This window comes from Otolemur garnettii, unplaced genomic scaffold (assembly GCF_000181295.1).
Source record: "Otolemur garnettii isolate 467f Iridium unplaced genomic scaffold, OtoGar3 scaffold00001, whole genome shotgun sequence".
Classification (NCBI taxonomy): domain Eukaryota; kingdom Metazoa; phylum Chordata; class Mammalia; order Primates; family Galagidae; genus Otolemur; species Otolemur garnettii.
Genome location: NW_003852396.1, coordinates 26,432,146 through 26,460,003, shown reverse-complemented (window position 1 = coordinate 26,460,003; position 27,858 = coordinate 26,432,146). Strand labels below are relative to the sequence as shown.

The following is a 27,858-nucleotide window of genomic DNA, read 5'->3' as shown; positions in this document are numbered from 1 at the left end:
GCTGGCACCGAGGAGAGAAGCCTTTTATGTAAATAAATCTTTACACCTTCAAAGGAAACCTGTACCAGTTTTCTGTACTGATCAGCCTAATGTGATTGAGGCCAGGGCAGGAAATCAGAAGTATAATTCTAGAGGAGTGGAATAACTGGCTGTCCTTACAAGGAAAGGATGAAACTTCTTCTCCAAAAACTAAAGAATTAAACCTCGGGCGGGGGTTGCGGGGGAAGACCTGCAAACCCTGCAATCCCCAGGCACATGTAGAAACCTGTTATGGCTGAAAGAAGAAAAAAGAAGTAAAACCACTGCCCTCTGAGCGGGAGTAGGAAACCGTGTTGGTCCTGGACTGTTAGAGGTCTCCTATCTTGGGGGGAGGGATAGGATCATTTAGAAAGCTCTACCCTGCTACCCTCAGTCTGAGGTACTCTTGGTTGGACGAAGACAGCAGAGCAACCAGACTAGAAAACACAGTAGGTAGCCGCAGTAGTGCACCGCTTGGGGAGAGGCAAGAGCATGATGAAAACCCCTTAGGTTCACAGGGAATATCTAAATCTTAGGATAGTGTAGGACCACTAAGATAAAGCCTCTGGAAAATCATGCTTGAACTCTCCAAAGGGGAAAAGTTAAAGAAATTTGAAGAATGTAGTGCACTCAAGGTAACCATGGCAGCGACAAAAACCCTAATTTACCTCACTTCCTGATTGGATTTACTCAATCCCCAAAGTAGCGGTAAAAGAAGAGGTGTGCTGTTTTCTGGGCATAAATACTATTCACTTCATTCTCTGCAGCCCTGTACATGATGTTCAGCATCTTAAATAAATTTGGAAACAAAACAAAAACTCATTACTACCACCAGTGTCACTCCCAAAATACTAACTAGAGAAACAGAAAAAGATTCGTAAGTGACTTATAAGATGGGACTTTCAGAGAGAGAATTTAAAGTAACTATGATGAATATACTACAGGGTTTTGTTGGTAAGTGGATTGCATTCATGAACAAATTGAGAATTTCATCTGAGAGATCAAAACTGTAAGAAACAGTGTAATGGTTATGCTATAAATAAAAACACAATAACAGATACAGAATCCCTTTGAAAGACTAAACTCATCAGTATACTTGACACATCTAAGGAAAGAATTAGTGAGCTTGAGAATAGGGCAGTTAGAAATTACCCAAACTGAAGCACAAAGAGAAAAAAAGTGGAGGTGGGGAAAGAACAGAGCATCCATGACAATATGACTGGGACAATATCAGATGGTCTAATAAAACACATGTAATTGAAATCATAGGAAAACAAAAGGCAGAAAATGAGTAGGAGAAATACTTGAAGAGATAACAGCCAAGACTTTTACAAAAATAATGAAAGACATTTAATCACAAATCTAAATAGCTCAGAGAACCACAAATAGGATCAATTTAAAACACACATAATCACACACATATACACCCAGACCATCATACAGAAATGAAGAGAAAATCTTAAAGTTAGCCATAGAAAAAAGACACATTTCATATAGAAGATTGAAGATGAGAATTATAGCAAACTTCTCAATGAAAATCATACGCGCAAGACACAAGACAATGAAATAACATTTCTTTTTTTTTGAGACAAAGTTTCACTATGTCACCTTGGATAGAGTGCTATGGCATCCCAGCTCACAGCAACCTCCAACTCTTGGACTTAAGCGATTCTCTTGCCTCAGCCTCCCAAGCAGCTGGGACTACAGGCACCTGCCACAACGTCTGACTATTTGTTGTTATAGTTGTCATCGCTGTTTAGCTGCCAGACTCGAACCCGTCAGCCTTGGTGCACGTGGCTGGTGCCGTAACCAAGCCAAAATGACATTTTTTAAAACATTAAAAGACAAAAGCAACAACACAGAATTGTATATCCAGGAAAAATATTTTCTAGAAGTGAATATGAAGGGCCAAATGAGAGTGGCTTATAACTGTAATCCTAGCATTCTGGGAGGACTAGGTGGGAGGATTGCTTGAGGTCAGAAATTCAGAGACAAGCCTGAATAAGACCAAGACACTGTCTCAGAAAATAAATAAATAAATAAATAAACCAGAGCTTTTCCAGATAAAACTAAGAGAATCCTTACCAGCAACTTGTACTTCAAGAAATGTTAAAGGAAATTGAAATTTCAAGAAATGAAGTAAAGGCATTTTTTCCTTGCCTTTAATTACTCTAAAAGATAATTGACTTTCTAAAACAAAAAATAACAATGTTTGTAGGTTTACTAGTATGCATAAAGTAAAATGTATGAAGAATTTGAAGACTGAGGAAAGGAAGAATTAGGAGTGTATTATTTTCTGGTTTTTAGATTTTACACGAAGTGATATAATATTACGGATTAAGTATACATAATCTGAAAATCTGAAATCCAAAATGTTACAAAATTTGAAATTTTTGAATGCAAGCGTATGTTCAAAGGAAATGCTCACTGGAGCATTTCAGATTTCAGATTGTAGATGAATATAAGAAGCATACCAAAAAAACACCCACACTCTTCACCCAGCTTTACCTGTTGTTAACATTTTAACCTATTTCCTAGCTAGTTTTTTTTTTTTTATTTAATTTTCCTTTCTGCCACATTGCAAGGATTTTTTTCTTTTGGTTATGTAATAACATACTCTACAGTCTTTAAGACTGAGGAGGGAGACACATATTTGTAAAATTGCAGATCTGCCTTGAATCTCTATTTGTGGTTTTGCTACAACTATTAGACTTCAGGCAGCCTAGTTTATCTAGGATGAAGAGTAATATTGCAAATTTTTATAGTGGTAGAAGAATTTATATTCCTTCTAGTGAAAGTATGTGGGGGGTGAGGGTGTTAACTAAAACACCTGATAACCTGTAATCCTAGCACTCTGGGAGGCGGATCGCTTGAGCTCACAAGTTTGAGACTAGCCTAAGCAGTAGTGAGATCCTTTTTCTGAAAAATAGCCAGACATTGTGATAGGTGCCTATAGTCCCATCTACTTGGGAGGCTGAGGCAAGAGGACCACTTGAACCCAGGAGTTTGAGGTTGTTATGAACTATCATGCCATGGCACTCTACCGAGGGTGACAAAGTGAGACTGTCTCAAAAAAAACAAAAAACAAAACAAAAAACCTTATAAAATTATTAAGGTAAAGATTTGGAGAGGAATTGTATTATGCACTGAAAAAGATAAATGGCATTCTTTAAGTTCTGTTCTGTTTTGAAGGCCAAGTTCCTGACTTGTTGGTCTTTGTAACATAGTTGAGAGAGAAGAGAAGGTGCTTAGAAATATGTTGGTAAAATTGCTTAGGTTGGTAGATTTAGTGTTAAGGTCCAACCTCTGTATTTTGGTCAATTAAACTTTCTATTCTTCTCTATAGGAGGAATATAGAAGAGGTTAGGGCACCTTTTCTTATTGGATCATAGTTTATGAAACTAAACTGTAAGATCTAACACTCTAAAACTGTCTGTGCTTCAGGGCTTCTGGAGTTGTTATTAGGCCCAAATTGTCAAAGAACATAAGAAGCTCTCATTTTCTCTGAGTAGGTAGATGTAAAAGGATTTTATGACAACAGAAATGGAGGTTCTAAAAATCAGGCATATAAACACAAACACAAAAAGAATGCTAAAGCAAACACTTTAAGGAAATGTCTTATAATGAAATTGGGGCATGAGGGTATCAGTTAAAATGTGGGATATTCCCGTAATCACATTCATGAAGTTAAATTTTATACAGCCATAATTCAGGCTGTCACATGTAAAAATATTTGTGACATAATATGGAAAAATCAGAGTACACAATTTTTGTGTATAGTGATTTACACTAACACTTCTGATGTTTATGAGCAAGATGAAAGTTCATGAAAACTGTATTTATGAACGATACTATGGTAGTCACAATGCAGGGCTTTTTTATTTGGCTTTCTTTTTTATACTGTCAGTAATGTTGTATAGCATTTGTGGTTAATGACCTTTTTTTTTTTTTTTTTTTTTAGTGAGTCTGAATTTTGAAATCTCACAGTTTCTTGGTCAGTAAATCCAGATGTCTCTGTAGGCATCGTGTCTTGGGGTGCCTACTTTTTGGCTCCTACTAGAAGTTGGATTTGTATGAAAAGTGAACCAATAGAGAAGTTTATTCTAGTTAATCCTCCATTCAATCCACTTGGCCTATCTATTTTTATTTCCCTCTTACAGTCAAGGGACTGTGCTTTACCTCTTTGGTTATGATTGAGCAGTGCTCTCTGCACTGTTACATTTGAATTTGTCTCGTTTTATCTCTCTGCAGGAAGTGCATTTTCAACTGAGCACCTCAAGCTTCAACTCCAGAAGGAATCGCTAAATGAGTTGAGGAAGGAGTGCACTGCAAAAAGGTAAACTCAACACTGAGAATAATTGCCGTGAGGGTTGAAGTTACTGTGAGAACAGATTTGTAGAAGTAGCATTCTTTAAAAAGTGTTGGTAGTAATTTATATTCCATACATCTTGGTGCCACATTCATTTATTTTATTCAACAGATATTTATTAAGCAACTACTTTGTGTCATGCACTGTGCTAGATGCCAGTTATGAAAGTTCCTAGTAAGTAGTCATACTTACATACATGAATACTCTTCTAGTTTCCTAGGCCACGGGGCAATGGCTTAATGTTTGAACCTTCCCCTCCTCCTGTCTTCTTGTACATGCAATTTAGCTTATAGTTGTTTTTCGTAATTTCTTCAAAGTTATTCCTATTTCTTTTCTCCCTTCCCCTCCCCTCTCCTCCTGTCCTCTTCCCTTCTCTTTTGTGAGACTGAGTCTCACTTTGTCACCCTGGATAGTCTTTTGGTGTTTTAGCTCACAGTAACCTCAAAATGCCTGAGTTCAAATGATCCTCTTGCCTTAGCCTCTGGAGCAACTGGGACTACAGACTTGCCCATCACAAAGCCTGGCTAGTTTTTCTTTTTTCTTTTGTAGTAGAGATGGGGTTTCACTTTTGCTCAGGCTGATCTCAAACTCCTGAGCTTAAGCAGTCCTCCTGCTTCGGCCTCCCTGAGTGCTAGGATTATAGGCATGAGCCATCACACTTAGTCCTGTTCCGTGTTAGCTCATTTAGATTTCCTCAACAGCTCCAAGATGATCTCGCTAATATCAGTCTTATCTTTTTTAGTTCATCCTCTGAGGTATCAGACCTCTCTTCTTAAAATACTATTTTGACTTTATTTTTTGTACTCTCAATATATGGCAATCTTTTGCTTAACTTTCAAATAGCCTTTAATAAGTTGGTGCTATAGAACTGCAGTTAATTTTAGTCACTCACCCAATGTTTATCAAACAAATGCTAATAGTTTTTTCTCTTTTTGACCCCCTAGACACACCTAATTCATTGCCGCTTCTATTCTTTAGCTTCAGGTTCACTTATGCTTTCTGGAAGGTCCTCCCATCCTACATTTTTCTTCAAGAAATTGTAGCAATTGAGGATTCAAGAATGTTAGATCTGGAAAGAACCAAAGATATTATCTGATCTAATCCCTTTGGTTTACAAATAGGAAAGGAAGGCCCTGGGAAGTTGCTTATCAGCAAAGCCAGCCTAGATCCCATTTGGTCTTCAAGGGCTGCTTAAGAGAAGAAACACCAAAGTGTTTTTTCTGCTCTCACACACTACTCAACACTTTTGATACTAGATTCTCCAGGAAACACTCATTGAATATTTTATAATTTGTTCAGTTCTGACACAGTCTACTTTGAGAGAGTATCAGATCCCACAGCCCAGTCCCATAAAACCCTACCACTCCCACATGAGATGCCAATGGTAAGCCCCAGTCTGTTTTAAATAGGGGTTCCCACAGCCCTCACCTTAAGTGTGATTAAGTTGCTAGTGTGAATCACAAAACTCAGGGAACTATTTACTTAACAGCTATTGGTTTATTATAAGGGATATTACAAAGGACATGGATGAATAGCCAGATGGATGAAATGTGGAGCTTCCATGCCTTCTCTGGATGCAGTACCTCCAAGAACCTCCACAATCAAGAAGCTAGTCAAATCTTGTTCAAAGGTGTTTTTATAGCTCTGGATCTCTGCTTTTTCCTCCCCCGGCCTCCTTCTTAGAAGTTGGTTGGGGCTTGGCACCTATAGCTCAACCGGCTAAGGCGCCAGCCACGTACACCTAAGGTGGTGGGTTCGAATCCCCAGCTCGGACCCGCCAAACAACAATGATGGCTGCAACCAAAAAATAGCCGGGCATTGTGGCGGGCGCCTGTGGTCCCAGCTACTTGGGAGGCTGAGGCAGGAGACTCGCTTGAGCCCAGGAGTTGGAGGTTGCTGTGAGCTGTAATGTCACGGCACTCTACCCAGGGGGACAGCTTGAGGCTCTGTCTCAAAAAAAAAAAAAAGAAGTTGGTTGGTGGGACTGAAAGTTCCAACTGGCTAATCATTTGGTCCACTTGGTCTTTTGAGTTATTTATTTGTTTATTTTGAAGACAGAGTCTCACTCTGTTGCTCTAGGGTTGAGTGTCTTGGTGTCATAGCTCACAGCAGACTCAAACTCCTGGGCTCAAGTGATCCTCTTGCCTCAACATCCCAAGTAGCTGGGACTATAGGCATCTACCAGTCAGCCTGGCTAGTTCACTTGGTCTTTCTAGTGGCCAGTTCAATCCTGAGACAGTCTAGGGGACCTACTCTAGTCATTCATTAGCATAAACTCTGGTATGATCCAAAGCAGTCATTATAAATAACAAAAGACGCATCACTCAGGAAATTCCAAGGGTTTTAGGTGCTCTGTGGTAGAAATACTGGACAAAGACCTTGTTATACCACACATGCTGTTTTCTACAACTTTTTCATTTCACTTTGACCTACAGTTCCTCCTGAATTCCTTTTGTTCTTAAATTGTTAACATAGTTGAGCAGATAATCTATTTAATGGGTATTTTATCTATTGGTCATATTATTTTCTTTCTTAAGACTCCTAAGGTAAATCAAAGGTTATGTTTTATTTTTTTGTTTTTAATTTCAGGATATTATGGGGGCACAAACCTTTTGATTACATACAATCCTTTTGTGCCATTTGAGTCAAAGTTAAGTGTGCACTTTGCCTGTATAGTGTCCATTGTACCCATTAGGTGTCAATTTACCCATCCCCCACTCCCTTTTCCCACCTGCTTGCGTTTTATTTCCCTATGTGCACATAAGTGTTGATTGATTAGTTTCAATTTAGTATTGGGTACATGTGGTATTTATTTTCCCATTCTTGTGATAATTCACTTAGAAGAATGGTCTCCAGTTCGTCCAGGTTGATACAAAAGATACTAGATCACCATTTTTTAATATGGCTGAGTAGTACTCCATGGTATATATACATCCCTTTTTATTAATTCACTCATGTATTGGTGAGCTTGGATTTTTTTGTGGGTTGTGAATTGTGCTGCTACAAACATTTCTTCTTTATAAAATGTCTTTTTTTTTTTCTTTTGGTAATACCAGGTAGTGAGTTTGCTGGATCAAATGGTACATCTACTTTTAGTTCTTTAAGATATCTGCATACTACTTTCCATAGAGGTTATACTAGTTTGCAGTCCCACCAACAGTGTGTAAATGTTCATTTCTCTCTGTATCCACCCCAGCATCTGTTGTTGGGGACTTTTTGAAAAGAGCCATTCATAGTAGAGTTAGACAGTGTCTCACTGTGGTTTTGATTTGCCTTTCACTGATGATTAGAGATATTTTTTCATTTTTCATGTGTTTCTTGTCCTTTACTATATCTTCATTTGAAAAGCTTCTGTTGTGTCTTCTGCCCACTTTTTAATGGGGTTGTTTAATTGTTTTTCTTGGTGATTTGCTTGAGTTCTTTGTAAATTCTGGTTATCAGCCTTTATTCAGTGTATAGTGTACAAATATTTTCTCCCATCCTGTCTATTTGCTGTATTGAATGTGTCTTTGTCTATAAAGAAGCCTTATAATTTGATCATATCCCATTTATTTATTTTTGTTGTTGCTGTGATTGTATTTGGAGACTTCATAAATGTTTTGCCAAGGCCAATATCTGTAAGAATGTTTCCAACATTTTCATCTAGGAGTCTCATAGTTTCATACCTTAGATTTAAGACTGCTGTCCATTGTGAATTACTTTAATTTTGTTTTTATTATTATTATTATTTTTTTTTGTGTGTGTGTGTTTTTTGGCCAGGGCTGAGTTTGAACCTGCCACCTCCGGCTTGTGGGGCTGGCGCCCTACTCCTTTGAGCCACAGGTGCTGCCCATTGTGAATCCATTTTTATGAGTTGTGAGAGATGTGAGTCCTGTTTCAGTCTTCACCACTGCTGAATTCAGTTTGCTAGGATTTTTTTTTTCTTTTTCTGAGACAGAGTCTCGCTTTGTCACCCGTGGTGGAGTGCCTTGGCATCATACCTCACAGCAGCCTCAAACTCCTGGGCTTAAGTGATTCTCTTGCCCCAGCTTCCCAAGTAGCTGGGACCACAATGCCTGGCTATTTTTAGAGACGGAGTCTCTCTCTGGCTCAAGCTGTGAGCCAGGCAATCCACCCCAAGTGTTGGCATTATAGGCGTGAACCACTGCACCCAGCGGTTTGCTAGGATTTTATTGAGAATATTTGCATCTATATTCATAAGAGATGTTGGTCTGTAGTTTCTTTTTTTGGTGACTCCTTTCCTGGCTTTTGTACTAGAGTGATGTTGGCTTTATAAAACATGCTGGGGAAGATTCCTTTCCTCTCGATGTCATGTAATAATTACTGCAGGGTAGGTATTAGTTCTTCTTTGTAGGTCTGGTAAAATTTAGGTGTGAAACCATGTGGTCCAGGATTTTTTTTTGTTGGAAGATTTTTTTATTATTGCTTCTCTTTCATTACTTGATATTGGTGTGTTCAGGAATTCTGTTTCTTACTGATTCAAAGGTCATGTTTCTTAAGTAGTTCAAGAGAAGAACTGGGTCATCTTATGTTATAGCTTTTTATTTATTTGTTCTTTTTACTTTATTATTTTTCTTACATTCCAACAGGTTGTTTTTTTGAGGTAAATGATAATGTAGAATTGTAAATGAAAGATGTAATACTTTTTTTGAAAAGTATACACATGGATCTTTTTGAAAAGATACCACATGGATCTTTCTTGAAATCAGAGTGGCCTTGTTAGTATATTGGCTGTGAAACCTTGGTCAGATTACTCAGCCTTCCTAAATTTTGTTTCCTTGTTTATAAATGAGTATAATGATATCAACCTATAAGAATTGTTGTAATAATTAAATAAAGCCATTTATAGGTGCTCAGTGAATGATTGTTTGTACCTTGTACTCAGCATACAAGGATATGATATACAGCATATCCCTCTGTGTATAGGCTTGATTGACACTCTTTGGAGATAGGTCAAGACTCATGGTCACTATTATTCTTATATCTGCTTCTGAATTTCAGTGACCTAGTACAGACCATTTAATTTTTTACATTATGTGGAAATAAATGTTAAAAAGCATCTTTTTTAATACATTTACTCTTTTCTTTCCTCATTAGAGAACTCTTTTTGAAGACTAATGCACAGTTGACAATTCGTTGCAGGCAATTACTCTCTGAGCTTTCCTACATTTACCCTATTGATTTGGTAAGTTTCAATCTTCTCCAAGTTTCCAACAAAGAGATTTCCATTTGACAACTCCTATCAATGAAAAAACTCATTGCTTTAGTCTTAGTCATATACTCTGTCATCATTCAGGGGCTAATATGCATTTCAAATGCAGATTTAGACTTAGTTGGTGTTAGGTTCTGCAATTTGATTTTGTCTGTCATTTTGGTGGTGGGATGCATTCATCTGAAAGAATTCCAAATTATGGTTGGTTTTATCCACTACCACCATTTCTGACACATACATGTATTGATGTTACTGAAGATGTTCATGGCATAACTGTGAGAATGTTAAGTTTTCTGGCCTAGTTTCTTAGAATAAATGCAAAAAGTAAAACATCAACAAAACTGATGAGGATTCTTTTCTAGAGAACCAAATCTGTTAAATTTGATGGTTTTCTTTTTAATGAAAAGTAATTTAAAAGACCAATTTTCAAGAAAGCTACTCGGATTGAGTTTGCTTATATAATCTTGTTAAGATGTATCTTACTTAGAGATGTGAATTAGCTAAGGATGTTTTATAATTTTACATGGCTTTTACATTGAACATAATGTTTTAAATATTTTCATTAGAGAAAATTTCAAGTGTATGTAAATATAGGAAGAGTAGTATACTAAATCACCATGTACTCACCATCTAGCTTTAAGAATTATGATAGTATTTTGAGTTTAGGACAACATTGTCTTTGAACAAAATGATACTTAGTTCTTTGAGATTTGACTTAGAGTTTCTTTATTTTGTATATAAAAAGAATTAATTCCATGCTTTGGTTAAATTCACAGAATGAGCATAAGGATTATTTTGTATGTGGTGTCAAGTTGCCCAATTCTGAAGACTTCCAAGGTATTTTACTTCTTTTATACTCGTAAAATTTGACGTATGTAATACACAGGAATAGAGTTATCTTGAAATGCTGATTGCCTAGCATTTTCCCACAAGGGCTTTTGGACCTTCTGTTCCTTTCCAATTGTAAGTAGCATGTGGAGCCAGATTCCCAGATGGGAAATATAATAAAATATTTGCTCTGATCACAGAAAAAATACTTCTTGAACCTTATATTTGGAATTTTAAAAGAAAAAAGTTTTTAATGGGCTTTAAGCAAATCAGGACTAGGATTCTTAAGAATACTAATACTTTCTCTATCTTTTTGATTTTCGTGAAGAATTCCTGTGTGTTTGGGAGCAGAGGAACAATAAACATTAAACTATTCTGTTATTATTTGGAAAGTCATATTCCTAGTGACCTGAAAAGTATTTGAAAATTTAATTTTGTGACATTTTCATAACTACAGGTTTAATTTGTAGTACTATCATTTTATTTATGTATTTTTTGGCCTATAAGAGATTCTTTTTATTGTTAGCAGAGTAGGTTCTTTTTGCTTAGCCTAAACAATGGTTTGAAGCTTATTAAATATCTTGGTAGATGTTTCCCAAAGCCAGCATATTATCTGTTGGAGAAGAAGTTATTCATGGAGAGAACATTGCTAACTTTTATCAGGACTTTCTTCCATTTTCCTATAAACAAACTTGTTATTTGTGCTCCTTTAACATTTAAGACCATTTTAATGAATTACCCCTTTGGGTCCTTACAACAAATAAGTAGTTGGGACATGATAGAAGGAGAATGAAAAACCAGGAGTTGGAAAACTATAAAACTATATTCAAGTCTTGCTTCCCCTTCTATAAACCATGTAATTTGGAGCAAGTCATGTAATCTTTGAGTTGATTTCCTAATTAATATGTGAACATATTAATTTATGTTCTACCTGTGTGATATGATAGTTGTAAAAATTAAGTGGCATATACCAATATTGTAAAAGCATGAGATTTTGCTCTATTTTTAATCCTGACAAAAGCAAAGACAGGAAACTTATAAGGAAAGCAGCATAAAGTGACTTGCTCAAAGTTACAAAGCTAGGTAATAATCTAGCTGGGATTTGGTTTCCATTGTATAATGTTCCCTCAATCAAGTCCCCAAAATGTGCTTTGATATTAATTTTAGGCAAAGTTATGGTGTCTGAGAGCCCACGGTGCATCATTTTCCTCCTCCTTTCATTTAATAAACATATTGAGTACCCTGAGCCCTGTGCCATGTTCCCCTGATACAGATAATTTTTTAATTGAAAAAATATTTATTGAACTCCTGTATATCATGTACTGTGCTGAATTTTGAGGGTACAATGATTAAAAAAAAGCAGAGATGTTCTTTCCTTTCATGGAATATACACTCTGTTGAGAGAGACAGCCAATAAACAAGAAAATAAGACATTAACAAGTGTTTAATAAAAGAATATGGTGTCATAGAGAATGGAAAACTGGTTTAGATAGAGCAGTAAGAGAAGATCTCTCAGAGGAGAAACATTTGACAGAAAATTTGAAAACTGAAAGGAGCACCAGCTATGCTACAGCTGGGGCAAGAGCCTTTCCAGAAGGGACAGCAAGTGCAAAGGTCATGATAGAAGGGGAGTAAGCTTGGCATGTCTAAAATCTTAGGGTCAGGAGATGTAAGAAACCATCTATATTTTGGGTAAACCATGTAATCTTCAGCTTACTTTCTTTACTTGCAAGATGAAGTAATATCTATATGCCTAATTCATTGTGATGACTGAATGAGATAACATTTGAAAGAGCTTTTCATATAGGTGGTACTCGATAAATATAATTGGAATCAGTTGCAAAGGCGAGAGGAAAGAAGAAAGGACAGAAAAGACCAGATCCGTGGGGCTGGAGTATAGTGAACAAGGGGAAGAATGACAGTGGAGGAAGTGACAAAGGGCAGCAAGGGCCTTGAAGCCACTGTGGGAAGTTTATATTTTGTTCTCAATGAAGTGGGAAATGCCTGAAGAACTTGAAGAAGGGGGATGGCGTGAGCAAGTTAGGCTTTTGAAAGTCACTCTGCTTGTTCAGTACAGAATGATTTGAAGGGAGGGAGTCAGGGAAGCAGGAGTATCAGGAGTGGTAGCCTGTTATTTTAGTCTACTCTGGGATGTTTCTGGATTCTATTTTTGTTTTCTTTGAAGTTCCTTGTTTCCTGGTTTTTTAAATAGCTTTTATAGCTGTCTACATTTAGCATGCCCAACAACTGGAATACATTCTCCTTATTCTTTAAAAAAAGTGGTATAAATTTTTAGTGCATTTGCTGAAAAACAAAGTGAAAGATAAAATGAAACAAACATTTTATTTTAGTCCAAGGTCCTAGTCACTTCCCATGACCCCTAAGAAATCAGAAATTTTAAGAAACATGTAAAGTAGTCTTGGATTTTAACAATCTTATGTTAGCATCTGGCAAGATACTTACCAAATGTATTGACTACCTTGTGTATGTCATTTTCTATGCCAGGTACTGAGAATGTGCAAGAGTGATTAAAACATTGATCTTACCTCTTCCGACTATAGTGTAGTTGAAGGCTTCAGATTTGTAATCAAGCCAATCAAGAAATATTTATTGAGTTCATACTGTGTCAGGTACTTAGACATTTCTGCCAGGTGCTATGTGAGACTCAAAGTGATAGAAATGATTAGTTTTAGCAGGAGGGTCAGGAAAACGTCATCAGGAAGATGATGCTTGGACTGTCTTAAAATTGTGTTTCCTTGTTGAAGAAGGGTAAGAGGGCATTTTGGGTTGGATAGGTAAGTAAAATTATTGTTCCATGAAGCATCATGCTTGATGTTATCACATTTATATACTCTCACAGCTGTGAGAATCAACCCCTTCTGTGAGGAAAGGGATTGCCCCCCAACTGTTTCTTAAAAGACAAGAAAATTAAGGCTCAGAAAGATTTTTTCCAAGGCCTGATATTAACCAGTAGTAAAGCTAAGCTTATCTCTGATCTGCCTGATTCTAAGGTTCCTATTATTCCTGTCATGATGCAATTTTCTTCCTTCGTTTGAATAATAACCCCTTCTAAACCTCTGACAACTTTCTATAATTCTAAAGCAGCTGCATAGTGATAAAGACTCTAGTGGAGGGACATCAAACTGGTTATTCTATAATGTTCATGAGAGTTTGCTGGGGTAGATTTTACCCTGCGTGGATTGACACTGGGAAACTCTACCGTAGTGCCCCAGCATTTACTGTGCTTTTCTAAATGGGTAAGTTGCTGAAAGAGCTGGACACAATGGGAGAAGATGGTCCAGTGAAGGGTATGCATCTGAGTTCCACTGACCAAGACATTTAGCTTTAAAAAAAAAAAATGTTCATGCGTGTGTGTTTTGAAGTAATCCATAACACGAGAGCCTTTTGTGGTAATGAGACCCAGATTTCCTTCTGTGTCTGTATCCCTTTATGCAGGCATGATTTCTTGGAAAGGAGAGTCCATATGTCAAACAGTGTCTCATTGAGAACATGGAATGATTCCATAGATGCTGTGGCAGTGATTAGAGTCTTAAATATTTTGTCCTGTCTGGATCAGTGGGTGCTTGGTTCCTTAACAAATCAGCTGCCTCAGTGATTGGGAAGGCAGGATGGTAAGAGCTTTTAGATCACTTATTGTACTTGGATGCATTTGAATATTGATAGTTTGTCCAACATATAAATCAAAGGAGCATTTGAATTAATTTATAATGTTGTCACAGCCATTGCGTGTTTATGGATTTTACTGCCATAAAAATTAAACAAAAGCTGCAGCCTTGTGCCTACGTACATTTAAAGAGCAAATGAGAAATATTTATTATGAGGAAACTGTGGGGTTTTATTTGTTTTTCAGCCCCTTAAAACTTTGTTTGAATTAACATCTTTTTCACATACCTGGTCTTACAGTTCATTCCTGTTCCTCCTTAAACCCTCCACTCCCCCTCCAACTTACTCTCACTAATAAAACTATCATCTGTGACCTTTGTAACCCCCAGAGCAGCATAGGGAACACAAACCTCTCCTCTGCTTAGGTGTTAGGGACGTCATTTATGCTTACTGGAAAAGCACACCCCAGAGAGCAAGGTTTTCGCTTTGGCAGGTAAAAAGTCTTTCAGATCTTAGAATGCTGGAAACCTTAAACCTTTTGGTTTTTGAGCTAAAGTGATTGGCAACAGAATGTGACATCTGAGGTTGCATGGTCTGCAATAGCCATAATTAACCACATGAGCTCACATTTTCCCACTGGAGTTTCAGTGGTCTTGGGGTGATGAAAGTGACTTCCCTACCAGGAGGTGGTTTTCCTTTTGAGGGTATTGAAATACCCTTGGGTCCTGTAATGCTTCACCCGTGGTTCTTTTAAAATGCTATTTAATATAAAGCTTCAATATTGGAAATCCAACACCACAGTGTTTAACACTGTCACGGAGGACTATGGGTTGGAATGGGGAACAACCTAGAGTTTTTAATAGGAAGAGTAGGAATTCTTGTGGTAGCAAGAATGATGAGTGTGAATAACCTGAATCAAAGCTAATTTCTAATATTACTCAATTTTCAGTGTTTGCTGTTTCTCTTTGGCTTTTTATTTCCATGGGTAGGTTTCTCATAGAGATGCCTTTTATCTTTAAATGTAAGCAGAATTGTTTGGTGCATGGTGAAGGTGATGTTAAAAAAACAATTTTTTATTCTTTAAATAGAAAGATGGATGTCGTCTCCAGATATACAAACATAGTTCTTTAGCATTCCCCCTCTAGTAATATGGGGGACAATGTAGATGCACCAGTGTTTAGCATTAGATAGTTTTGGTTTTCTTTTAACATTCACAGTTTGCATTTGACCTGTCTGAAAGGCTTATTAAGAGACCTGTGCCTTTCTGAAAGTTTTCAAATCATTTTCTGTCAGGTCATATGGGAAAGGAAAAACTTAGTATAAAACACATAGAGGAAAGTCTCAATGTGGTAGTGACCATCTTTCTTTAAGTCCTTTTTTTCTTCCTTTCCCCCTTCTCTTCAAAAGGAGGTTCTTAAAAACCAAGTCCTTTTACGGATAGGAATATTTTAAATTTGGTAAGTCCTAATTTTTACAGAAAGCAGGAAGCAGAATTCAGCAGCTCGTGAATGGTACTCAGTCAGAGCTGTGACTCCAAACATAGATACCTTGAGAGCTGGGGTACAGAAACAATTTTCCCACTTCTTTCATTACCACAGTTTTAAAATGTGTGATTATATAGTGTGTTATATTTAAACCTCTTAAAAAGTTTTTATCTATATGACTTTGATCAAGCTACTTATACCACCTGGATCTCATTTTTCTCATCTCTAAGTTGATAGGATCAGATTCAGTGATTGCTAAGGTTTCTCTTATTTCTAATATTATAAGATGATGAGTTTACAAAGTATTTTTAGTCCCAAAGTTAATATAATGTAGGGTTTTAAGAGAAGTAGAGTGTTATAGTAGTACTCAAGATACTTGGGTAGGACTGGGGCTAGAGATCATAGTCTCTAAAAATAGGATTCCAGTTAATTAGGACAGTAAGTAGTCAGTCAAAATGAATGCTGTTGGGTTTTTTTTTCCATGAATTTGTGTTAGAAAACAGCAAACATTAGTTGAGAAGCCCATTTCCAATCAAACACTGTACAAGTTATGAGGACTTACCGAATTTTTGTGTGTTCTTTGCCCTTACTAGAAAACTGAAGAAACTAAGGTGGTAGATGTATGTCATATGATTGGTATATTCTAGGGTCTCAAGTTAAAAATTGTTATATGTTAATTTTTTAACAGTGCAGTTCTGAGACAGTATCCTAGAGCAGTGGAGCATTTGGTATCAGGCCAACTTATTTTCTTATTTTGGATGGGTTTCTTAATCTCTTTGAATCTCAGTTTCTTTATCTGTAAAATGAATGAAATAATATTAAAAAGGTGCCCAGTTTAGTAATTGTTGGTGAATGAAAGGCTGTCATATATAAAGTATTAAAGATAATTCTGGGCAGCAGCAAAATACGTAATAGGAAAAGTTAGCTGTTTCTATAGGATGATCAAAAAGAAAAGTCTATTATGAGAGTCGGGGTGGAGAATCCACTTCCTGTAGTGGCCTTCTCATAATAATAAGTTAGTGCTTAGTTAAGAATAAATATAAAAGAATGTGAAAAATTTTTTCTCAAAAGATTTATTTATTTTTTATTTTTATTTTGTTTTATTTTTTTGGAGATAGAGTTCCACTTTGTTGCCATTGGCAGAGTACCGTGGCGTCACAGCTCACAGCAACTTCAAACTCATGGGTGCAAATAATTCTCTTGCCTCAGCCTCCTAAGTAGCTGGGATTACAGGTACCTGCCACAATGCCCAGCTATTTTTAGAGACGAAGTCTCTCTCTGGCTCAGCCTGGTCTCAAACCTGTGACCTCAGGCAGTCCCCCTGCCTCGGCCTCCCAGAGTGCTAGGATTATAGGTGTGAGCCACCTTGCTGACCCATATTTATTTATTTAATTACTTAATTTCAGGTTAATGTGAGGGTATAAACAACCAGGTCATAATATTTGAATTTTGTTAGGTAAAGTCCCACTTGTAGTCGTGTCCCACATGGAAAAGGTATGCCACACACCCCTACATGTGCCCTTAGAAGTTAGGAAATAGTCAAACCACACTCATCTCAATCATCAACCCTATCCTCTAGCCAGGTAAGATATTCCAGACTGTTAAATCTTTTAGAGAGCGTATGTGTACACATGCACACTTTAAAGAGCATTTTAGGAATACTATACCAAGCAGTTCCTTTTTCCTTCCTCTTGGAGGAAGGTTAAAACTTTCTGTTGCATTACTTTTAGTTCTAAGTCATTTATCATTTAGTAGGTAATTCCAGAAATCTAGATGGATTTTAAAAAGCAATTATCTGTGGCTTTTAAAAAACAAGATGCTTAGGCCAGTTGCCATGGCTCATGCCTGTAATTGTATAACTCTGGAAGGCTGAGGCAGGTGGATTGCTTGAGCTTAAGAGTTTGAGACCAGTTCGAGCAAGAGCAAGACCTTGTCTCTACTAAAAATAGAAAAAAACTAGCCAGACTTTGTAGTGGACTCCTGTCGTCTCAGCTACTCATGAGGCTGAGGCAAAAGGATTGCTTAAACCCAGGAGTTTGAGGTTGCTGTGAGCTATGACTCACATGGCACTCTACCCAGGTGACAGAATGAGACTGCGTCTCAAAAAATATATAAATAATAATAACAAGAACTAGATGCTATGTTTGACTATAAGATACATGCCTTTTTTCCCCCAGTAGTTGCTTCCACCTAAATTGTATAAATAAGATGGTGTATGAACTATAGTTTTTGACCTTTTGCTTTATTATTTAAAATGTTTATCCTTCTTATTCCATTCAAATTTCATAGACTTATTCTGCAATACTGTCCTTACATATTTAAATGTCAAAAACATATAAGGATGTACATATTTTGCTATTTCACTTCATTTTAGAATTAATAACGTTGTATAATACTATGACTATATTGCCTAGAAAGTTGTTAATAAATAAAATGTATTCTTATATAGTAAGTATAGAGTTTCAAAAAACCCCTGAAATTAATTTTCATGTCATGTAATAGATTAAAGTATTAATTTCCCCTTTGAAAATGCTGGAAAAGAAAGTAATGGATATTTCGGCATACTAGGAATGCTTGCTTGAGATATATATATAATATATATGTATGTATATGTACTACATATATATATCTCAAATGTTAATCTCATCACATTAATTATTGGAAGTAGTTTTAAATATAATTAGTAGATGAAATTTCAAGTCATTAATGTTTGACTTTTATAAAATTCGTATAATTTATGTAAGTAATACTTAGATCTCCTTTGAAATTAATGTTATTATCTCATAGCTATATTCCTAAGGTAAATAGTTGTTTTCTTTTCCTCTGCTTTTGAATTTACAGCAAAAGATGATGGAAGCATTGCTGTTGCCCTTGGTTACACTGCACATTTGGTCTCCATGATTTCCTTTTTCCTACAAGTGCCCCTCAGATACCCTATAATTCATAAGGGATCTAGATCAACAATCAAAGATAATATCAATGACAAGCTGACTGAAAAGGAGAGAGAGTAAGTGTCCTTTTTTTTTTTTTTAAATGCTTCTAACAACAAGCCAGTATAAAACATGGGTTATATGAAAAATATAAAATGTGACCTCAATTGTGGCAACTTTTATATAACCTTGGTAAAGTGCTCCATTTCTTTCAAATCAAATGTAATTATTCATTTAGATTGTATTGACTCCTGCATTTCCAAAAGTTAGTGATTTTAATTTACTTTTGTTTTACCTTTGTGAGGACGAGTGTGTTATATTCTGCAAATATTCATATAACATCTGTGTACCATTCAGCAAGTGAAATGGTTAAAAAAACTTGTTAGAGAGCCAACTAGGAAAAGGGGAAAAGATTTAATAGCAAACTGAACATAGCTGAAAAGTGGAATAGTAGACTGGAAGGTAGGCTACTGGAAATTTTCTGATGAAAGCCAAAAGAAACGGAATGTAGAAAAAAGTGCTAGACATATATAGAACAAAAAACAAGTGTCTAATATGTACATAATAGCAGTCACAAAGAGGTTGGTGAGAGCATAGAGTACACAACAATATTTTAAGAGAGAATAAGAAGTTTTCAAATTTAATAAAACATTAAGCTTCGAAATCAAGAAACATTACATGCAAAACAGAACTACTTCAAAGAAAACATTCCTGCAGAAATTAAATGCTGAAAATCAAAGATAAAATCAAAATATTAAAAGCATCTAGAGAAAAAAAGACATATTGGTAGGAAAATACTAAGGATGGAAGCTGGCTTCTCAGTAGAATAATGGAAGGCAGAAGATGATGCAGTGGTGTTTTAAAATCTTCAAACAACTGTCAACTTAGAATTCTGTACTCAGTGAAAATATCCTTCAAAAGTAAGGGCAAATTAAAGATATTTCAGACCATCAGAACTGAGAAAGTTCATTTCAGCAGATCTACACTTATGGAAATATTAAAGGCACAATAAAATTAATCTTATACAGAAACATGGAAACATAGGGAGAAAAAAAGAATGGGAGAAAAGATAAATATGTGTGTATATCTAAATTAATTTTGACCATAAAACAAATAGTAATATCTTATTCAACATAGATACATATTAAAAAATATATGTAGGATCATAATGCATAATTCTAATGGAAAAGGTAGGAAGGGTCAAATGGAATTAAAGTGTTTCAAGATCCTAGCATTGTCTGGAAAGTGGTAAAGTACTAATTTATGGTAGACGCTATAAATCAAGAATGCATGTTGTAATCCATAACCACTGAAAGAGCTGTTTTGCCAAGCAAAAAAATTAATAGAAAAACACTTGACAGTATGGGCCTGGGGAAAGATTTTGTGAAGAAGACTTCCGGGGCAATTGGAATAACAACAAAAATGAACAAATGGGACTTAATTAAACTGAAAAGTTCTGTACAGCACAGGAAACAAAAACCAAAGCAAATAGACAACCTTTAGAATGGGAAAAGATATTTCCATATTATGAGTTGGACAAAAGCTTGATAACTAGGATCTACAGAGAACTGAAATTCATCAACAAAAAAGAAGCAAACAATCCCATATGTAACTAGGCAAGAGACATGAATAGGACCTCTGTAAAGAAGACAGATGAATGGCTAACATGTGGAAAAATTGCTCATTGTCCTTAATTCTCAGAGAAATACAGATTAAAGGTACCCTGAGATACTAACCCCAGTGAGAATGGCCCACATCACAAAGTCTCAAAGCTGCACATGCTGGCATGGATGTAGAGAGAAGAGAACACTTTTGCACTATTGGTCATGCTACAAACTAATACAACCTTTTTGGAAGGAAGTATGGAGAATCCTCAAAGAACTCAAATTAGACCTTCCATTTGATCCTGCAATCTCATTACTAGGCATCTACCCAGAAGAAAAAAATCCTTTTATCATAAGGACATTTGTACTAGACTGTTTATTCCAGATCAAAAATTTACAATTGCCAAAATGTGGAAACAACCTAAATGTCCACCAGCCTAGGACTGGATTAATAAGCTGTGGTATAGGCTGGACACAGTAGCTCATGCCTATAATCCTAGCACTTTGGGAGGCTGAGATGGGTGGATTGCTTGATCTCAAGAGTTCAATACCAGCATGAGCAAGAGTGAGACCCCATCTCTAAAAATAACCAGGCATTGTGGAGGCTGAGATCAGAGAACACTTGAGCCCAGGAGTTTGAGGTTGCTGTGAGCTATGAGGCCATGGCAACATAGTGAGACTCTGTCTCAAAAAAACAAACAACAACAACAAAAAAACAATTAAGTGAGCTATGGTACACACACACACCATGGAATACTATTCAGCCATTAAAAAAGATGGAGACTTTACATCTTTTGTATTAACCTGGATGGACATGGAACACATTCTTCTTAGTAAAGCATCACAAGAATGGAGAAGCAAGAATCCAGTGTACTTAATTCTTTTTTTTTTTTTTTTTTTTGAGACAGAGCCTCAAGCTGTCCCCCTGGGCAGAGTGCCGTGGCATTACAGCTCACAGCAACCTCCAACTCCTGGGCTCAAGCGAGTCTCCTGCCTCCGCCTCCCAAGTAGCTGGGACCACAGGTGCCCGCCACAACGCCCGGCTGTTTTTTGGTTGCAGCCGTCATTGTTGTTTGGCGGGTCCGGGCTGGGGAATCGAACCCGCCACCTTAGGTGTACGTGGCTGGCGCCTTAGCCGGTTGAGCTATAGGCGCCGAGCCCAGTGTACTTAATTCTAACATGAAGGTAGTAGATGAGCTAATACAAGGGAGTAGGGGAGGGGAATGAGGTATCAGGGAGGAGGAAGGGGGATTGTAGAGGCCACAGTGTATGGCACACTTCTTGGGGGTGTAGGACACAAGTATAAAAGGGACTTTAACAAATGCAATCAGTGTAACCTAATTCTTTGTGTCCCCAATGAATCTCAAAAAAGTTAACGGAGCTAATAAATGGAAAAAATTAAAAATATTTGATTAATCTAAAAGAAGGCAAAAAAGAAAGGAAAATCAATATTAAAAGTAGGAAAAAGAGCAACCTAATAGTAAGTTTGTACATATGAACCTAAACTTTCCTATAATTCCATTAAATATAAATGGCATTAATATTCTTTTTACATTTAAAGTTATAAGACTGAATGAAAAACTAAACTCATCTTACTTTCAAGAAATACCTTAAAGACATGGGTCACTATGAAAGTTTTGAGACAGACTGTGTTATGATTCATTATTTCACTTCCAATAAACACAGTCAGCAGCATCCTTTCTGATTCACCCATGCAAGTTTCAACTTACTTGGTATATCAGTGTTGCTGGGAGGGCTTCATTTGTTTCCATCTATGCTGATTTCATGTTTATTGATTTTTGTGTATCTCAAAACTTTTGTAATGACCCATGTGTAAGGACACAGAAATATTGAAGGTAAAAGAGTGAATAAAGCTATTTTATGCAAATATTATCCAAATGAGAGCTATTACAACTATACTAATATCAAGGCAAAATTTAAAGCAATTTTAATAAAGTAGAATATCTTATGATAATAAAGACAATTGTTTGTGTATACACACTCACACATCCCTAAAACATAAACTCAAACAAAGAGACAAAAACTTATAAAACTACAAGGAAACCCAATGACTTTAAATTTTATTTCATTAACTACTAGAACAAGTAGACAAAAGAATCTGTATCTAGAAGATATGAACAATACAATTAATAAATTAAATCTAATTAAGTATAAAGAATATTGCACTAAACAGTTGCAGGTTACACATTCTTTTCTGTTACATACGGCACATTTACCAACATTATGGTTATTCTGGTCTTCAACAAAATTCAAAAGATTGAAATAATTACACTGACAACAATGATTTACTAGAATTTAATAAAATTCCCAAATATGTGAATATACCATATTAATACTATTTCTATATACTGTCTTTATAGTATAGATCTAAATATACTATAGAAATATACTATAGCTCAAAGAGGAAACCATAATGGAAGTTAAAAATTATTTTTAACTGAATGGTAATGAGAATATAGCATACCAAAACTTACAAGGTACAGCTATATCTGTGTTTAGAGGGAAATTTATACCCTTAAGAGCCCAACAGAATAAAAGGAAAAGTGTGGAAGTAAATCATCTAAGTCTCCATCTGAAGCCTCCAAAGAACAGTAAATGAAGCCCTGGAAAAAGAGAAGGAAGGAAATAAGGAAGATAAGAATGGAAATTAAATGGACAACTGTACCATGGGAAAAATAATAAAGGTCTTTTAAATAACTGGAAAATTGATAACCTCTTAGCAGGATTAATTTAGGAACAGAAGAGACAAAGCAAAATAACCTGTTTGAAGAACAAAAGCAAAAAGACATCACTACAGATATATAGACAGTAAAGATTAAGAAGCAAGTTTATGCTAATTTGAAATTTGAGTAAAATGGCAAAATTTCTTAAAAAACACAACTTTTCAAAATTAATGTAGAAATAATTGGAATTTAGAAGACGCTACTACTATGCTGGGCTAAAGGGAAATGGATATAAAATACTGTGGGTAAGTTATTCTCAACCCTGATTGCATATTAGCATCATCTGGGAGCTGTTAAAAATGAGTTCTTAATCCCCAGATTCCTGGACTCTGCCCCAAAGGTTCTGATTCACTTGATGGGGCCCAGACATTAGGTATTTTTGAGAAGATCCTGGATTGATTCTAGCATGTGTTGAAGGTTGAGAACTACTGTTGTAGATAGAGAGGATGTTGTGTTCATGGCGTGAAGAAATACCACATGTTTAGGAAAGCATAAGCCATTTAGCAGCATCATTGTGTTTAGAGGTTCATAATATATAAAGTTAAAGATTTTTAAAACATACGATTTAGTGGCATTTAGTACATTTGTGATGTTACATAACACCTCTGTGTAGCTCTAAAACAATGTCTTCAGCTCAAGGGAAGAAATTTTACCTGTTACACAGTCAACTCCCTATCCTCCATCTTCCCCAGCCCCTTGAAACCACCAATCTGCTTCTGTCTTTACAGTTTTTCTATTCTCAGTATTTTATATAAAGGGAATCATGTAATATGTGACCTTTTTGTTTCTGCCTTCTTTCACTTAGCATGTTTTCAAGGTGTATCTGTGTACTTCCTTTTTATGATCAAGTAATCTTCCACTGAATTTATACACCACATTTGGTTTATCTCTTCATGTCTTGCTGGATGATTGGGTTATTTCCACCTTTTGGCTATGATGAATAGTGCTAGTATGAACATTAACGTAGTATGTGTTTGTTAGAGAACCTATTCTCAGTTCTTTTGAGTATTTCACTACTAGCAAAATTGCTGAGTTATGTGGTAATTCTATGTTTAATTTTTTGAGGAACCATCAAACTGTTTTCCATGGCAGCCTGCATGCTTTTACATTTCAAAGTGTGTGGTGCTGTCCCACTGTGATTTTGATTTGTATTTCCTTAATAACTTACTGATGTTGTCATCTTTTCGTGTGCTTGGTGATCATTTATATATCTTCTTTGGAGAAATTCCTATTTAAGTTCTTTGTACATTTTTTAGTTGGGTCATTTGTCTTTTTTGTTGTTGAGTTGTAAGACTTCTTTTTTTCTGATAGTGCATTGGGGTATCTTTCCCATCTTTTCACCTATGTGTGTCTTTGGGTCTGCAGTGAGTCACCTATAGGCAGCATATAATTGGAGCATGCATTTTAAAAAATCCTTTTTACCAGTTTCTGCTAATCCACTTATGCTTAATGTCATTACTGGTATGGAAGGACTTCTGCCATTGGCTGTCTGAGTTTTGTATGTTGCATACTTTTATATGCTCCATTTTTCTCCATTACTGCCTTCTTTTGTGCTTCATCGATTTTTTCTTTTTTTGTAGTATAACATTTTGGTTCCCTTTTCATTATCTTTTCTGTATATTTTTAAGATGTTTTCTTAGTGGTTACCATAGATATTATAATTAACATCCAATATTTCTAACAATCTAGTTCGAACAGATGCCAACTTCAATAACATGAAAAACTCTTTTGCTATACACCTTTATGTTCTTATTGTCACAAATTATATCTTTATACATTGTGTGCCCATAATACTGTCTTTTTTTTTTTGAGACAGAGTCTCACTATGTCACCCTCAATAGAGTGCCGTGCTGTCACAGCTCATAGCAACCTCAAACTCTTGGGCTTAAGCAGTTCTCTTGCCTCAGCCTCCCAAGTAGCTGGGACTAAAGGTGCCTGCCTTATTTTTTTGTTGCAGTTGTCATTGTTGTTTAGCTGGTGTGGGCGGGTTTGAACCTGCCAGCCTTGGTGTATGAGGCTGGCGCCGTAACCACTGTGTTATGGGCGCCAAGCCGGGTTTTTTTTTTTTGGATACAGTTTCACTATGTCACCCTTGGTAGAGTACTATGGCGACACAGCTCACAGCAACCTCAAACTCCTGGGCTTAAGTGATTTTCTTGCCCCACACTCCCAAGTAGCTGAGGTACAGGCATCTGCCACAATGCCTGGCTTTTTTTTGTTACACTCATTATTTTTGTTTAGCTGGCCAGGCCGGGTTCAAACCCACCAGCCGGGGGTGAATGTGGCTGGCACCCTACCCACTGAGCTACAGGCGCCGGCCACATACACCCCCACAGAATACTGTGTTTTCTGTTTAACTATGTAGTTACCTTTATTGAAGATCTTTGTTTCTGGCTCGGCGCCTGTGGCTCAAGCGGCTAAGGTGCCAGCCACATACACCTAAGGTGGCGGGTTCGAATCCCCAGCCTGGGCCCGCCTAACAACAATGATGGCTGCAACCAAAAATGGCCAGGCGTTGTGGCGGGCGCCTGTGGTCCCAGCTACTTGGGAGGCAGAGGCAGGAGACTCGCTTGAGCCCAGGAGTTGGAGGTTGCTCTGAGCTGTAAAGCCATGGCACTCTACCCAGGGGGATAGCTTGAGGCTCCGTCTCAAAAAAAAAAAAAAAAAAAAAAAAAAAAGAAGATCTTTGTTTCTTTATAGAGCTTCAAATTACTGTCTACTGTCCTTTAATTTCAGCTTGAAAGCCTTAACTTTTATTTCCTGATTGCAGTGAGCCTAGCTGTCAACTGGAGGTGAAAGCTTAGAATCTTCTCTGGTCTTTTCTACTTTCTTTCATGTGTTAGGCAGTCTATATCTCAGTTGTAATCTTTGCCCCAAGTGTCTGTGAGTTGTTTGTCAGCCTTGCAACCTGAACAGTGTTAGCTGCTTTTCAGCTCTGGGTGAACTCTTGACTAGGTGAGAAACAAAGGCCAGTGCTTTCTTTGCATTACTCCTTCAGGTAATCCCTAGGCCAGTTAGAAGAAACACAAATCTTTTTCTAGTCAGATCTGCTGGCAGGTTGCAGTGGTTCATGCCGGTTATCCTAGCACTGTGGGAGGTCAAGGCAGGTGGATCGCATGAGCTCAGGAGTTCCAGACCAGGCTGAGCAATAGTGAGACCCTATCTCTACTAAAAATAGAAAAACTAGCCAGGTGTCATGATAGGCACCTGTAGTCACAACTCAGGAGGGTGAGGCAAGAGAATCACTTGAACCCAGGAGTTTGAGGTTGCTGTGAGCTATGATGCCATGGCACTCTACTCAGAGCACAGAGTGAGACTGTGCCTAAAAGAAAAAAAAAAGGTTGGCTCTGGTCCCTTAAGGATCAAGCCCCTGACTGGGAATGCAGGCTGCTGTCTTGGACAAGAAAAAAATGCTACAAAGCTTTCTAATTTTGAGTTTCCTTTTTCTTGTTTAACTTCATCAGTTGATATAAAACTTTGACTGTTTTCCGGAGTTCGGACAAAGTTGCTTTTAAGAATTTTTGCTTAGGCTTGGCGCCTGTACTCAGTGGTTAGGGTGCCGGCCACATATGCCAGGGCAAGTGGTTTTGAATCTGGCCTGGGCCTGCTAAACAATGACAACAACCACACAACAACAAAAATAGCTGGGCATTGTTCAGGCACCTGTAGTCCCAGCTACTTGAGAGGCCGAGGCAAGAGAATCACTTGAGGTTGCTGTGACCTGTGACATTATGGCACTCTACAAGAACGACAAAGTGAGACTCAGTCTCAAAAAAAGAAAAAGAATTTTTGCTTAATTTTTTTTTGTTTCTCTGATGGAACTGGCCCTCGGATCTGCTACTTTACCATTTTCATTGATATTGTTTAATGATGAAAAACATTACTTATAAGAGATGAAAGGACCCCTAAATGATTTTAAGCAAGAGAGAATACCATGAAACATACACACTTGGGAAACATCACCTTATTTTTCTGGAAAATGGTCTCTCCGTGACCAACCTTCCCTAGGTTCTACATATATTGCTAAAATTAAGTGTCTTTCCAGACTCTTACCAAATTTTTACATGATAATCTGACTTAAAATATTAGTTATATAGGAAAATCACTTTGGGAGCTTGAAGGAAGGGTGTTCCTGGAAATAATAAATATTTCTTCAGATCAGCTGCAGACTTTGTGAAAGAGCTCCTTAAGATGTGGGCAGCTACAAGGAGTATGCCCCAATGTGAGTAGCAGCATTGATCTGTTTATTGATTGAGGGTGGGGCGGCTAGATTTAGGTGATTATGTTAACCCTTTTTGCTTTAGCAGCCAAGGGAACCACAGGAGTTGCATTTTTGTTGCATTTTATGTTCTTCCTCTATTTTCTACTGTCTGGTGAAACATATTTTGTTGACTGTAGCATACACATTTTTGAATCTTTAATAGTGACAAAAATGAGATGCATCTTACAATTAAGATTGATAGTATTTATCTTTTCTTAGTGATAATTTAATGATGCATTTCATAATTGATACTGTCTTAGATTTTATGAACTATTAAGTGTTTTAGCTGGTTTTATGCATTTTTACAAAGCACTTCAAATCTTTTTTGGAACATTGATGTGTAAATAGAAATACATGTATTGATTCTGATTATGCCTCAGTCATTCTTAGCCTTGATCACTGAAAAAGCAAATTAGACATGGTTTTTCTTTCTTCTGAATTTTCAATTTTAATTTAAACCTTGCAAGGTATTAGACAGAATCAGTTCGTTATGGGAGATAGAAAATAGGAATTGAATGGCTCTCTGGGCAAGTTATACTTAATGTAATAGCCCTAGAATTCTCAGCCTCTGCCCTCTCTGATTACCAATCTCATCGGGCTGTTGGCACAGGAGACACTAGAGTTCAAAGCCCTAGTTAGCCAGTTTTGCTGAAAGAAAAAAAATTGGGTTTTTTCCGTTGTCTGGCCTGTTTGAAACACGGGTCTGGACTGATGCCTTGCCTAAACCATTACTTGTGCACCTGCACACTGTAAAGGGAAACTGAAATCTTTGCTGCATTTCGCT

At 36.8% G+C, this 27,858-nt stretch overlaps 1 protein-coding gene across 1 annotated transcript in view; it reads left to right on the top strand.

Moving 5' to 3' along the window:
- The window catches only part of UVRAG (UV radiation resistance associated), a 322,439-nt gene that overhangs the window by 179,464 nt on the left and 115,117 nt on the right, over positions 1-27,858 (top strand). The window contains exons 9-12 of the mRNA XM_003780887.2: positions 4,270-4,354; positions 9,485-9,572; positions 10,376-10,436; positions 18,377-18,542. Of these exons, the coding sequence (XP_003780935.1) occupies positions 4,270-4,354; positions 9,485-9,572; positions 10,376-10,436; positions 18,377-18,542 (400 nt within the window). The remainder of the gene's footprint in view (positions 1-4,269; positions 4,355-9,484; positions 9,573-10,375; positions 10,437-18,376; positions 18,543-27,858) is intronic.